We start from the raw sequence: 15,066 nt of genomic DNA, 5'->3' as shown, positions 1-15,066 counted from the left end.
CTGAACGAATACTGAGAATTTTCTGTCTCTGGTGTTGTTTGGTCTAGGTTAGCATGGCTTTGTGCAATAACAATTTTTTTTCCTTCCTTTTGCTGCCTGAAGGCCTGAGCTACAATGTTTCAGTAGGATTTGGGAGTATGTTCTATTTGAAATATCTTTGTTTGTGGCTTATATCAACAGTGCATTAATATCATCCCTGCATGGCAATAAATAGAAATGCATTCTCTATGTATCCTTGCACTTTCCTGATTAGAACAGTCAATCGAAATAGAGAATTCAATTAGTACCAAGCAAATATTAAATGGTAAAATTAGCTCTGAGGCACCCGGCTGAGTGGATTTTATGCCATCGTCATGTTTGTTCTAATCTCTGGCCTCCACATAGACACAAAGTGGGAGGACAGGGACAAGAGTGGCAATTTCCCAGATATGACACAGTTTATGTAACAATAACATGTCCCTGGTGCCAGGATGTTACAATGAAGCATCATCTTATCACATCTTCAAACCCAGTGAAAATAAGGGGGAAGGGCTTCTTCTGGGGTAAATCAGACCAGTCCCTCTGTCTGCTCCTTGTTGTGTGGCTCCATTTAACCTACTAAATAGTGGAACCAAAAGCAATATGTTCTTTTCCTCCTCTTCCACGTTTCCTCCTCCTCCTGTTCATCCTCCTCTTTTTCCATTTTGCCTTCCTTCCTCTTCTTTCTCTTCCTCTTTCTCTCCCTAAGTAGAAGCCAAATCCGAGTGTTTCAGCCAACTGGAGGGAATCGAGCCTCAGTAGTTTTAGAGAATTGCCAGCTTTCTTATTTACCATCATCTTCAAAGCATCAGTGTCTCCTCCAATAAGTCAGTGCATCGATATGTTGGTACCCTTGTGAGCATCAACTTTGTGAATTTAGTTCTGTACCAAGCATTCTAGACGTGCCCCTTGCCCCCTCCAAGAATCCACAGTGCCATTAGGGAAACAAGACGAATATTCATCAAGCAGTGAGAGGAAAGCAGAAAATGGCACATAATTAAGTGTTGAGTAATAAAGATGTTAGTGTGTGAAGTGTCATTGAATACTAGACTTGGAAGGGACAGTTGAGAGCAAAACATTCAAGGATGGCAAAACCTTGGTGTATATTACACAACGCCGTTTCCCACGACGGTGGCAGACATTGCTAATCAATCACATCGCTCTTCTTTGATGATCTAACATGTGGCCCCCAGAACAGTCTTCCGCTATGGCTTTCCATGAAATGACCCCCTGGTCTGAGTTGATATATCACAGAAAACATTTCCTGATATAGTCTGATCCCTTCATTTCAGATAAAGAAGCCCAGGAAGTTAAATGATACCTGAGGCTACAGAAGCTGGTATTAGAACCCAGGTATTCAGATCTTCATGTTAGTACTCCACTTGTAAAGGGGTCCTACAATTCAGGGAAGAGGGAGATGGGGTAGATCACATTAGCTGGGGACTGGTTCGTAAAACCAGTTGGATTGGAGAAGAGGCATACAGAAGCCAAAATGATCTCTTCTGAGACTGTAAAGGCAGGGTAAAGAAGCCAACCCCTCATTATTACAAAGCTGGGCTTTGAGCATGCTATGATTTTTCTTTGACTCTCTTCTCCATCCCTCCTCCCTCTCTGCAACAGTACATAGTTCTTGATGTTGTTTGATAGAGTTGGGGCAAACGTGTGATCTGGTTGGGAAGTAGACACATTTAACAAATATCCCCGCCTGCATGGAGAAATCATCTGGATAGCAAAGCAGCTTCCACACTGTTTAACCAGTGCCAAAGAGGTGGAAAAGCTATGGGGCTCTGTCAAGGAAGCCAGAGGGCAGGCCGATGGACCACACTCCTCAGGAAGGAATAACCCTCCACCTTCTCCAGCCTCTACCTGTCAGCCTCATTCTCCCAGCCCTTTGCTGGCTTCTGTAGGGAGAATCGTGCTTGGGGAGCTCTGAAGGGAGGTGTGCTGGATGCACTCCTGCTCTAAAGAGAAAGCCAGGGGGAAAAAAAAAATTCTGGCAAGAGCAGAGCCTGGCTCTTTGGGCTTTTCATTTTAATTTTCTCTCTTCTCCACGCTAAGCACCAGCCTGAGGAGGAAAATGTGTGTGTTGAAAGTACTTGATACATTTTGAAGAAGGGGCTGAGGGGTGTTGTTATAAGGAATCAGGAGGGCTTCCAGAAAGCCAAACACCAGTTGAATGGAAAGGCCTGTGTGACCTTCTGTAACACATGAGTTGTGGCTTGACTCTGGGTTGTGGAGCCCCCTTACCCCACTCTCCATCTTCCAGTCCTGTAAACCAAAGTGAAACTATGAAACAGCAGACCGTCAGATTAGAGCTCAATGTAAGTCAATATAGATGGAATCTGGACTGAGTGAAAAACAATAGAATGGGGAGCCTTCTACGAAAGATCTTTGAATCCTTCAAATATTTTGCAAGAATAACCAAATCTTGGCATTTTGCCTTGAGATTAGGAAATGATCTCTCCAGGCAGGCATTTCGGGAGGTATTTATTTTTGCCCCAGTCCTCACTTTGATTGGACATGGATGAGTGGTGGCTTCTATTTCCCTTCACTGCATGCTTGTTGCCCAGCTTCTTGGAGAGGTTTGATGTTGCTGGTCCCAGCATTTTTGAGGAGGCATGATAAACTGATAATGCCCTGTGGTTGGAGAGAGGCATCAGACCTTCCGCCCTGGAGAAGTAAGTCCTCATGACAGGCAGGGCTGAGGATCTCAGCCAGCTCCCAACTCTGCCCATAATTCTGATGCTGTGGCCACCAGGGCCAAGGGTCTTGGAAGGCTAGTTGGGACACAGAGGGGCAGAGTGTGTCTCTTACTGAGTCCCCTTAAGGCTAGAGAGCTGCCAGCCTTTTTGCTAGAGAACGATGGGTCAAGAAATGCAGTCCTATCCCGGACTTGAGGACAGTAACCCTTGCCTTGGTGAAGAGAAACAGAAGAAGTCCAGCCAGAGGCATCTGCTATGGGTTCTCGGAAGCCATTAAGCCCTCAAGGTGTTTCCATATTGAGTCTTTGCAACCGAAGGGAGACCTGGCTGCATTGATTTCATTGTGTGAGTCTCTTAACAATATCCCAATGATGGTCTTTGGGACACCTCTCCGGACTGTAGCCCTGAAGATTTCTAGATTTTTTCCACAGGAGACAATAGGGTGCTGGTGGAGAACTTCAGTGTCGGCTCCTTTCAGATTTCTATTGTTCTGGAATGACCCTCAGATAGCAGAGAAACCAGAGTGCTATGGCTGCAAATAACATCTTCTGTCTGCCCAAGGCAGCAGCAATCACCCTTGCCCTGCAAGACGTCAGCATTCCCAGAATGCATCAGCCATTTATTCAGACATTTATCAGATATTTATTAAGCACATGTGCAAACTGTCTACTACAGCCTTGGCAATCAAGTCAAAAAGATATGGCCAATGGGAAGACAGTGTTACAAACAAATTGAGGTAGAGTCCAAGGTTCACCTGGTTCTCCAAAGGAGTGGGCAGATGTCGTCACACAAATACCACTCTGTGCTCTGTTGACGCTGAAACTAAAGTCAGAGAACTCGAGAGCCTCAGCCTTGAGCCCCAGAGACATTTAGTGACTTGGCTTTAGATCAAGTTTTGCATAGAGTCAGACGGCTAAGTCTGGAGCAGAGGCTGAGTCGTGGCCCGTGGGGCTTGTGGGTTTTGCACAGTGATTCCCACCAAGAGAGCCCCAAGGCCTCACGGAACCAAGTTTGGGATCCAGTTCTGCCTGTTAGGTTTTCCTAACTGCCGTGGCAGCATCCCTTTATGTCCATGTGTTTTGTATCTGTGTGTCTGTATGCATGAGGCTCAAGTCCCCAAGCCATGCTTCCCTGCTCCTCACCTCCATAACTCGCCATGACCTTACAACTAGGGTTATAATGCAATTTCCTCATGGCTTCCAACTTTCTCAGTCCAGGTAGGGAGTTAGATAAAAGCGTGTGGTTGGTCTGGGACTCTATGTTCTAAGGGAAAGCTTAGCTGTGATAATTTGGGGGACCTGATACTTCCTGACTTATGACAGAGTTATTCAATCTTAATGACTGAATTGAATTAAATTAGATATAGTATATATGGCAGTGCTATGGAAGTTGCCTTCTAAAGCAATAATTTCAACATGACATTTATGGAGCGCTGACTAAAGGCCTAAGCGCTTTCCCTGGATCAGTTCATTAAAACCACCCAATGAGGTGGGTGCTGTCATTTGTCCTCATGTTACAGATGAGGGCTGTGAGGCTCAGAGAGGTTAAGTGACTTACCCGAAGTCACCCAGCTAACAAGTTCAGAACACAGACACTGTGGTGTGGCTCCAAAGCCTGCACTCCTAGGCACTCTGTTGTTGTTATTATTGTTATTGTCTCACCCCTATGAGTGTCAGCTGACATACAGGCTTCCCCTTAATAGTGGCATTGGAGGGCAGCCATGTCCTTAGCAGACTCTCAGGTCATACACAGCTGGCCTGGACCTCCCTCTCCCGTTCTCCCACTACAGAAAGGGCCTGCTGGCCATTTCCCTTCCACAGTGTTACCTCCGACTGAAAACAGTACTTTGTTGACTGAACAGCCAGTCCGTTGTGTGGGGTAGGTAGCCACAACTCCATGGAGGACCTAACACATCCATTTCCCCTTCTCCATGACAGGGGGCAAGGACACCATACTCTTCAGCGACCCCAGTCTCCCCACCATACAGAGGTCGCGATCCCCACTGCTGCAGTTCGTCGAGCAGCCCCCTGAGGACAAAGCAAACCCCAAGGATGGTAAGCACACCTCGATTTGTCCATCTTTGCCTGGCGTGTGCCTGGCACAGAGGAGGGGCTCACTGGACAGCAGGCCCTTCCCCTTCTCACAGCTTCTGTGGCCCTGTTGGGTCACATGCCTTGTGTTTCTTACGTGGGTTCATCTTTATTTGGAGCTTCTGGCAGAAGAACCACGAGCCCTGCGTGCCCTGCACGGTGGCTCAGAGGTTCAGTGAGGGCTCAGTTGGTGAACAACTTGGGTTCATTTTCCAACCCCAAGTCATAATGGCTGTAAGAACTTCAGCTAGTAACTTCAGCCTCAGTTTCCTTATTGATAAGTGATGGTGCCAACCTCAGGGAAATCTTGGCACATTGCCTGGCACATAGTAAGTGGCCTGGGAATCAGTTGTATGGAGAAAAATGCTTGCCCTCTACCAGGCATACTTTCTGGAGGGCAGAGTGTTCCGAAAGTGATCAAAGGCCCACTTAGGGTGCCAGGTGAGCCAACAGGTGTGAGAGCTAGATCTTCCCACGTGGCAGTCTTATTTCCCCAACTAAACTATCCTACCCATCTTTCTAAGTTTGGCTGTCTTCTTCCTCCATCCCCAGTGTGGTTGCCAGCATCCAAAATGGCCCCAAACAATCCCCCACCTCCTGGTATTCATGCCCTTGTGTAGTCTTCTCTTGTGTGTCAGGGTTGGTTTGTGTGACTTATAGAATACAGCAGAAGTGATGGTATGTGACTTCTAAGGCTAGGTCATAAAAAGCATGTGGCATCTGCCTTGCTCTCTCTGTCTGGGATCCCTCACTCTGGAGGAAGCTGGCTGCCATGTCATGAGGATACTCAAGCAGCCCTACCTGCTACTCATGTATGGAACTGAGGTTTCCAGTCATCAGCCATGTGAGGGGACCATCTGGGAAGCAGATTCTCCAGCCCCAGTCAAACCTTCAGATGACAGCAGCCCTGGTCAACATTTTGAACACAACCTCATGAGAGATCATTAGCCAGAACCACCCAGATAAGCTGCTCCCAGTCTCCTGAGTCTTAAGGGGCTAAGTTTTGAGCTAATTTGTTACACAGTAGTAGATAACTATTAATAATACACCCAGCATGCGGGTATTAATGTTCTTTCCTTGAACATCTGCACCTTTCCCCTTCTCTTGCTCAGAGTCATGCCTTCCACCCTCACCTCTGTGAAGATATTCTCGAAATATTTTCCCCACCACGAGGTCCATTTGCAGAGTTGCAGTCCCACATTTCCCAAAGCTAAAATTTTCCAACCTAAATATTTTATGGACTTCTCAAGTGTGACCTCACCAACTCTCCCTGCTCCCTTGCTTTTTTGTCACCCTCTCAGCTACCCAGGCTTGAAACCTTAGAGCTGTCATTGAACACTGTCAGCTTTCCTTCCCCATCCACATCTGGTCTTTAGCCAAACTCTTTCTTCAGATCTTCTTGTACCTCCATTCCTGCCACCTCTGACTTGGTTCAAGCTCACTTTACCTCCTTGGAAGGACTTCCATCCTGGTTTTCCTGCCTCTCAGACTCTCCTTACTTCACTCCCATCTCCATCCTGCTGCTGTAAGAAGAAGCTTCTGCAGCTCTGCTTTCCATCCTGTTTGTACCCTGCTCAAAACACTCAAGTGGCTTCCGACTGTCTTCTACTTAAAATCACAATTCCGAGACTTGCCCTAGCCTGGCTTTCTAACCTTATCATTATCTGACATGAAAACTGTGTCTTTATCAAACTGTACTAGCCAGCTGCATCAGTCAGCTATTATTGTGTAACAAACCACCTCGAAGTTTAGAACTTAAAGCAGACAACTATGTATTATTTATCACGTGTCTTTGGGTCAGATGGGTGGGTCTGCTAATCTGATCTGGGCTGGGCAAGGCTCACTCACATCTGGACAGCTGTGTTTTGAAGCCTGTACAAATCACTCATCGTACTGCATGGAATGATAAGAATAGAAGGCAGGACAGGTCTGGGATTTCAACAGAAAGGTTCACCCAGCACATGCAGTGAGGATTCCTGGAGAGAGCCCCTGACTTGGGTGGGTCACACACTGGCCAGAAGGCAATGTTGGGTCTTCCCAACCTGCAGCATGTGGCTGTTTGCAAGGCTGGCCTGTAACACACTATGGCCCACTATGCATTCTGGAACATGTCTTGGCTAGTGGTTATTCCATGCCAGCAGCCAGTGTCCACATGGAGATCCAAAGCCCTCTATCTGCTCTGGGCTTGCTGAGCCCCCAAGTGGGCCCGGGCCTGCAAAACTGAAAGGGAGCATGAGCCTGGCTTGATTTTCACAAGAGCGGCATAAGTAATGGCCTGATTCAAAATGATAGCTTCTGAAGTACCATCATTAGCTCCCATTGTTCCAACACAGTCCTTCACCAAGCACGGGTGGGAATAAGGAAGCATTTATGTAGCTGCTGTCAGTCTGGGGTGGGCTCATCACCACTGCATCTCTGAATAATTCCAACTGAAAGCAGCTCACACTTGGGAGGACAAAGCCCATCAGAGACCAGTTAACAAAAAAAGACAAATGTCCCCTTTGGGCCAATGGGTGGCAGGGGGGGGAAACACATTTTTAGAGAACTAGCAATCTTTCGTTCAAAGAGCTCCTGTTTCTTCATGTTTTAGAGAAAATATTTGTCTTTCCACGCTGTTTGTGTCATAATGCATTTGTATCAGTCGATTGCCTCATCATTAATATGTGTATTGTTTTTAATAATAAGTATTAATGATACTAATTGTGTTTGCTAAAACAGCACAGAATAATTACTATTATTTATAGTAATATTTTGCTACTCTGGGCTAGTTCAGAAATCTTTTTTTTTAATGGAAATGGCAATGCTGTCTGCTCTCAAAGGGAAAATAAAATTCCCACCACTTAAGAGTTAACATCCCAGAATTTTGCTCCTCTGGTTACCTAGTTATAACTCAACAGTTGTGGCATTTTCAGTAATTTTTCTTTGTCTCCTGGTAATGACATGGGTAGGCATTTTCGATAGCTTTTGGATAAACAAAATGGGGGAGTGTGTTAGTAAATCCTGCTGGTGACCCATAATCCAACTCTGGAGCCTGGCCCCTCTATCTTTATGGTTCTGAGGCTCTTAAAAAGCTAGCCTTTCTCAGAAAAAAATATCCTTGATAGAACTAAACAATAGAATTATAGCCTTGTCCATCCCCTGATTATAGCTGTGTTTGGACCTATAATGATGACAACAGTATTGCTCTGCCCTCCCAATACTCAAAAAGAAAAGCTTAAAAGTTCTCCCTGTTAATCTCAGAGCCTTGCCATTAAAAAAAAAAAAAAAAAAAATCGCATTTGGACATGAGTGGATTGTCACCTAAAGAAATGGCCCCAAGCAAAGCACCAGCAACCAAAAGCCCCCAGTGTAATTTAGACCACACGCTCACTGAGCTGTACATTAAGGTAGAGATTAACCTGACCCACAACAAGAACACTACAAATGGCCTAGGGGTTAGGTGGTTACTGGTAAGGTTAATTAATTTTTCAGGCACCAGAATATACTATTAAGTGTCCTGGAAGAAGTAATGTCATAAGAGTATTTTCCAGAAGGAGTTTATTCATCTGATACCAGTGAAAACTTTAACTGCAGAAAAGACCATCATTTATTCTTTTTGAACAAAACTCCTCACACTATGCTGGAAACTTGCTCATTTTGACTCAGTGTTTCCCCTGTCCCCTACACAAGCACTAGAAAAATTTTCATTTGTTAGTATGAAAATTATGCGATGGCTTCTCTGAGCTACTGCAGATGTAGCTAAATGTTTCTGCGAGTTAGAAATCTTTTTACTGAAAGTGCCATTTTAAGAACTTATAGAATAACCGCCTCAATACAACCTAAAACAAATACCATAAATTCAAGGATTGCTTTTATTTATTAAGGCATGGTATTTAAATATATGTACTAACATGTTCATTTATCCATGATTCATGTACATGTCCATAGATTGGAACATTTAATAAGCTATTGATTGAGCCTCCCCTATAGAACATTGGCAAAGTTAAAAAATTAACCAAGACTTTATACTTCAGGTGTTTTTTATAAGCCAACTCAAATAAGTAACAATTTAAGGGTAAAAAAGTAAAAAGTAGTAACTGCCCTTGGCGGTCCACATGCAGCCTTGTGGGGATTAGGGCACTGGGGACATTACTTCTGGCAGGTTTAATCAGATAGGCTTCATGGAGGAGGTGGAAGTAGAGAGATGACTCTTGAAGTTAGTCATCTGGATACATAAAGGAATGATGGTGGGGGAATCAACCACCTAAGCAAAGGTGCAGAGGGCAGGGCTGGGACGCCATGAAGGTTCCGTGTGGCTGGAGTGTACGGATGCTAGGAGGAGAGTTGGGATGTCAGGTAGAAAGGTCATTGGATGTTGGGTCATTGAAGGCATTCAGTGTCAGGCTGAGAGCGTGGGCTTTGTTCCTGAGGTAGTGGCAGCCTTTGTAGGTTTTACAGCTGGGGAAGGGCATGGTCAGATTTGTGTTTCAAGTTCACAGCACTTCTGGAACTGTACTGGACACCCACATCACCTGGGATCTTATTTAAAATGCAGACGCTGGACCAGTAGGTCTGGGGTAGGACCCAATATCCTGCATGTCTAACAAGCTCCCAGATGGTGCCACTGCTGCTGGTCCATGGAACCCCCTATGAGTAGCAAAGCTTTAGGCAAGGTCTTTCTCCCAACAGGATTAGAGCAGGAGACTAGAAACAAAGAAACGTGTTAGGAATTACGTTATCCTAGCTGAACAGATCTGAATAGTTATTATTTCTTTTTTTTTAATCAAGGCTTGCTTTATTCACTCATTTATACATTATGAATTTCATTGTGAGTACAACTAATGGTCTTCTTTTCAGGTACAATATGTACTGAGGTGAGAGAGTTCTCAGGAGAGTAATACATTGTTGTCCATGACAACATAGAGGCTTTGGAAAGTATAATGTAGATTCGGTTGAACTTCTGTCTCAGAGATTTTGTCTATGGATATCGAAAGGGATACAGAGAGAGAAAATGACTTGTGTTGAAGGCGAGAAACAAATGCATGTCAGGACTGGAGAGGTGTGGGCTGTGTGGCAGCGGGCATAGGCTGCCTGGCAGAGTTGAGACCCACTGTTCCCTCCGCAGTGATTCCAGCCTGCTGCCTACCACAGCTGCAACTTCTGCTACTACCCTTCTTCATCTCAGTAGTTCCATTTCAGTCTTAGCATCCAGCTGATCTCACTAATATTTCATTTCTTCTAGAGTTTCTCAGAGTTGTTGCCGGGGGTTGGCCTTTTTTAAGTTTCTTAACACTTTGAACACTATTTTAAGTAACTAAATGCTCAGAAAACACATCCAGTTATTTAACTAAACAGATGTTCAAAACATGTCCTATTCTTATTAAGAAATACCTTCAGGCATTGTATTCAAGTGGATCGCACGTAGAATAGTAGTGTTACATGTGGCAGAAATTCTAAGCTGCATTTTATTTCCAACTGTTTGGGTGATGTCAATGTTTTAGGTTGTATCTACTTAGATTTATGCACTTTTAAGTATGCAATCTTTCTAAAGTATATCAATAATCCTCAAAAATTCATATAATAATTATAAACAGTCACCACATACCTATCACCTGCCAGGGTCTGGGTTTATGAAATACCAGGAGTGGTTGCACTTGTTTTCCAGATGCTTACCTGTTCATTGGCTGAGGTGATTGATGGTAAGTCCTATTGGGGAAATATTCCTAAGCGATTTACATGGAGAGGCTTTAGAAATCTACGCCATGATTGGGGAGAGTCTGCACTGGGAAAGAAGAGTGGGCAGATGCAAGAAACATTTTTGAGTGTGTTGGTTCAGGCTGCTATAACAAAATATCATAAATTAAGTGGCAACAAATATTATACAACAAATATTTATTTCTCACAGTTCTGGAGGCTGGGAAGTCCAAGATCAAGGTGCTGATACTGACAGATTCAGTGTCTGGTGAGGGTCCTCTTCCTGGCTTGCAGATGACCACCTTTTTGCTGTATCCTCACATCATGGCTGAGAGGCAGAGAGAAAACGCATACGAGAGAGAGAGAGAGAGAGAGAGAGAGAGAGAGAGAGAGAGAGAGAGAAGTTGCGTGTCTTATTTTGTAAAATTAGTAATGCAAGCACATGTTTAAAAATTTAAACAGCACAAAAAAAAGATATAAAATTAAATTTAAAGCCTTTCTCTACCCTTGCTCCTGCCTTGACCTTCAGTCTGCTCCCCAGAGGCAACCTACAATTTCTGGTGTGTACCAGCAGGAAAAATTTTGTAGCTCGTCAAGTAGATCCAGAATCCCCTGTGGAAGATGAGATTCTGTCCAGGTTTCTGCTATTTAAAGCAATGTTGTAAGCATCTGCCACGTATGTCTTGAAACATTTGGGCTAATAGCCATAGGTAGGTTCCTCGTAATGGAATTACTGGGTTAAAGGGTAGGTGCATTTAGGATTGCCATAGATATTGCCCACATGCCCTTCCAAAGGGTTTTGCTAATTTTTATTCTGTACTCATACATGATTGTACCTGTTTCCCCACATCCTCAGTGACACTGAGCTTTATCAAACTTTTACATTTTTGCCAGTCCAGTTGATGAAAAATTGCATCTCATTGCGATTTAGATTTCTTTAATTTTGAACGGTTATGGATCATTTCATGTGTTTTCCATCCATTTGTATTTCTTTGTGAATTGCCTGTTTTCGCTCAGTACTTAAATACTTTTTGAAAATTGCGGTGCATTCAAATGAACGAATGCAAACCACAATAACGTGGATCAGCCTCATAAACACAAATCAGTGCAGACGCAAACCAGCACATACAGTCTGATCTCAGTATATGAAGTTCAAAGACCAGGCAAAACTCATCCTTCGTGTCCAAAGTAGGAAAGTGGTCACCACTGGCAGAAGAGAGGTGACTAGGGAAAGGGACTAGGCTGGGGGCCTAGACCAGATGTTTGTAGGGGGAGTGGTGGTAGTGTTTTATTTCTTGTCCTGGCCGCTGGTTACAAGCTATGTTCATGTTGGGAAAATTCACTGAACTCTAGACTTAGGATTTGTGCACTTCCGTGTCTGTTATACTTCCATCAGAAAAAAACGGAGAAGTGAGGAACTACTTTTTTAGGCATTCTTGAATAACTAAAATGTGCCAAGCGCTGTGAACGAGTCAGGTGAGGCCCCTGCTTACCTTCTAGAACAGGGTAAATGTGTAAAATGCTGAGCGCCAAGCCTAGCACAGAAAAGCACCTAATAAGTGGTATGATTCAGTTTAGAAAGGGGAGAAACCAAGTGGTGCAGGACCAGTGAAAGACAGTGTAGACTGGGCTGCAGGACACGTGCAGGTGAGGGAACCGTAGAAATGAGGCTGAGGCTGCACAGCAAAGCGGGAGCACAGCAGGTAGGACCTTGTGAAGGACCCAAGTGAAAGGAATTGAAACTTCTCCTAAAAGTGACTAAGTTCCAATAAAGGTTTTGAGCAGGAAAATGCACGGTCAGAGCAGGTCAGCTTCCTTTCTAACCCTCCTGCAGTTCGCCCTCAGCCCACCCCACCCCCAAGTTCCAGCTTTCAGCCCCAAAGCACACCTGCAAGCCGCGTGGCAGTGGTGGGGTTGCTGTCTGTTTCTATGGTGGAGGGGGGGGGGGGGACAGGAAGTGTTCCCTGTGTCCCTGACCCCTGTGGCCTCCACCCAGGCTGAAATTAGACTGTAAGCTCTTCCATATAGTCCATCACTCTGTGGCCTGAGGGCTAAGAAAATCTTGACTCTGGGAACCTCAGAGTCTGACATTGAATGCAGATGTCCAGGTGCTAAAAGTCTGCTCACCAAATGCTTCCCAGTCATGCAGAGCCACTCACTGTTGCTTGTTAGGTCTGGAAGGGACATCAGGGAGTCCTGCCCCTTACTTTGTTTCTGAGAAAAGGAGGTCAGACAGGTCCCCCTGATCATAAAGCAAGTGAGGAGGAAAAGGAGGCCTAGACACTAGCTCCCAGGGTCTGCATTCTCTCCTGTCCCCCTGCAGTTACAGCTCGAGAATCTCCATTGTATAGAGAAAGGGTTTAGGGACACCAATTTAGTTGGGGGCAGAGGGAGCTTAAAGCTGCTTTTGCATATAGTTTTATTTGAAATTGAGGAAACATCAATCTGTGTCAAAAAAAATGAGGTGCTGGGGCGGCCGGATGGCTCAATGGGTTAGAGCGCGAGCTCTCAACAACCAGGTTGCTGGTTCAATTCCCACATGGGGTGGTGCGCTACACCCCCTGCAACTGAAAATTGAAAACAGCAACTGGACTTGGAGCTGAGCTGCGACCGCCTCAACTAACTAGACTGAAGGACGACTTGGAGCTGATGGGCCCTGGAGAAACACACTGTTCTCCAATATTCCCCAATAAAAAATTTTTTAAAAAGAAATCCTGGGCCCCTTGAAATCAAATGCAGATTCCCTGGGCCCAGAGATTAGAGAGGGGCCCTAAAAGTCCCTATTAAAAAAAAAAAAAATGAGGTGATGATGGAGAATGGGGAGAATGGGGGACAAGACACTAAATTCCTCCCTAACTGCTGCTTCTGTTTTCCACCCTGAAGGCAAACAGAACCTCTTTTCATTTCTAAAGAGCCCCAGGTCTTTGCTGATCTACAGACGGTACAAAACCTTTGTCCTCTGCTTAAATATTTAATGGGCACAAGGAGCCACGCTAGAGAGAGGGAGGCAGGAGGAAACCAGGGGCCTGGAAAGGGTGGATTCTGAGCCTGGCCCAGGTGCTCCCTTTTCCTCCCTTAACGACACAGTAATCACAAAAGTACCTGCAGCTTTCTTTTTGAACTTGAGTCCTGTGTTCCCCTTCAGCAAGGCGGGATGGGGGAGGAGGCCCGAACGCATTTCAAGCTCAGAGGCCCCGACAGTGGGCAGGAGGTTGGGAGGAGAGGGAAGTGAGGGCTGACTTCCAGCCAGAGGTTTGATGCTGTCCTCCGTCTGTTCCAGGGGAGGTTCAGAAGCAAGGAGATGAAAGTTGTGCCGCTGCCGACGTGTTGACAGCACCAGAGGATGCTGGGAGGCCCGCTGTCAACTCCCCAGCAAATCAGAGCCACGGGAACCAACACAAGCACTTTCATCCTTCATTACCCCAGTTACCTTCTGAGGAAGAAGACGTAAACAGGCTCGGAAGGGAAATAATGAAACTGACGGAGGAACAGGCAGCTGCAGAACCCGAAGGGGACGGGAGAGAGAGTCCTGTGGCGGGTCACAGGAATGAGATAGGGCTGTCCCAGCTGGGCCTGGCCTCCAAGGGGGAGCTCCCCAAATCTTGCCAAGACTCCTGTGAGTCCAGCCAGCCAGAAGCCAAAGCTTCCACCATGGAAAATGGCAAGGAGACCCCCGAGGGTGGAGGCCCACAAAGCACTCTGAAAACATGAAGGGGAAAGGGACCTGGCACGATGACACGCGGAAGGCCCTGGGGACAGTAAAGAACTACCATCAGAACAGCTCACAGAAGTCGCTTTCTCCTAAAACACCTCTAAGTCTGCAAGTGAGAAAAGACACAGATCCCGTTGCAAACTGTGAATATTCTGATGATGCCAGCACAGTTTGATTTATTAAATGCGGGTCCTCAAGCTTCTCAGTGTCATCTCTTTCTGCCGAAGATGCACTGCTGTGAGCATGGCCAGGCACAGAATTGTGTCCGCCATATGGCTGGTTTTCGGCATCCGTCTTTCTGTCAGCATTTGTTTTATTAGAGAGAAGATGTTATTCTATTAGCGTTTAATGTTGTCGATCAAAATTATGGGAAGAGCTTGAAACGAATGGGATTTTTAATCAGATCTCTGTCTTTGTAACGGGTAGGCGGCTGGAGAGAAAGGTGTAATTGAGCGTAATGGGTCCAGAGGGCCCACCGCTCCACTTCATCATGTCAGGGCCTGCTAGGACCTCCCATCATGGGTGTTCTTGGCATCCTGCCTGCGTGCGGTACTGTCTGTCATGGCACCGACTGGCAGGTGGAAAGGGGCTTAAGCAGGCTCAGAAGGTTGGGCTTCCGGTTTGCAATCCATGGCCCCTGTGGAGACCTGTGTGCTGACTGCTGCAGCTGAGTTTTCCAGCCTGTAATTCTGGAGGATTAATCGACCTGGATTGATGGGGGGATAAGAAGGGAGGAAGGGGACTCCAGGGGTGTTTTGGGTTTTGTCTCTGAGATGAGATGAGTGAGGGCCAGAACCTGGAAATGCTGCTTCTCTCATGCAACCTGTGCTGCATATAAGGTTCGATGGCCATGTGGGGTTGGGGCAAGATA

General features: G+C 45.7%; 1 protein-coding gene across 3 annotated transcripts in view; it reads left to right on the top strand.

Annotated features, from left to right (window-relative positions):
- CCDC149 (coiled-coil domain containing 149) overlaps positions 1–14,392 on the top strand; it is a 98,498-nt gene extending 84,106 nt beyond the window's left edge. The window contains exons 11-13 of one of the 3 annotated variants that reach the window (XM_074321903.1): positions 103–135; positions 4,658–4,774; positions 13,764–14,392. In XM_074321903.1, coding sequence (XP_074178004.1) covers positions 103–135; positions 4,658–4,774; positions 13,764–14,194 — 581 coding nt within the window. In that variant the 3' untranslated portion in view covers positions 14,195–14,392. The remainder of the gene's footprint in view (positions 1–102; positions 136–4,657; positions 4,775–13,763) is intronic. The other 2 variants (XM_074321912.1, XM_074321918.1) reach the window with 2 other exon arrangements.
- The last annotated feature ends 674 nt before the right edge of the window (positions 14,393–15,066 follow it).

The sequence above is a fragment of the Rhinolophus sinicus genome, linkage group LG02 (assembly GCF_036562045.2).
Source record: "Rhinolophus sinicus isolate RSC01 linkage group LG02, ASM3656204v1, whole genome shotgun sequence".
NCBI lineage: Eukaryota > Metazoa > Chordata > Mammalia > Chiroptera > Rhinolophidae > Rhinolophus > Rhinolophus sinicus.
Note: the sequence above shows the minus strand (reverse complement) of the source record. Positions and strands in the feature narration are given on the sequence as shown.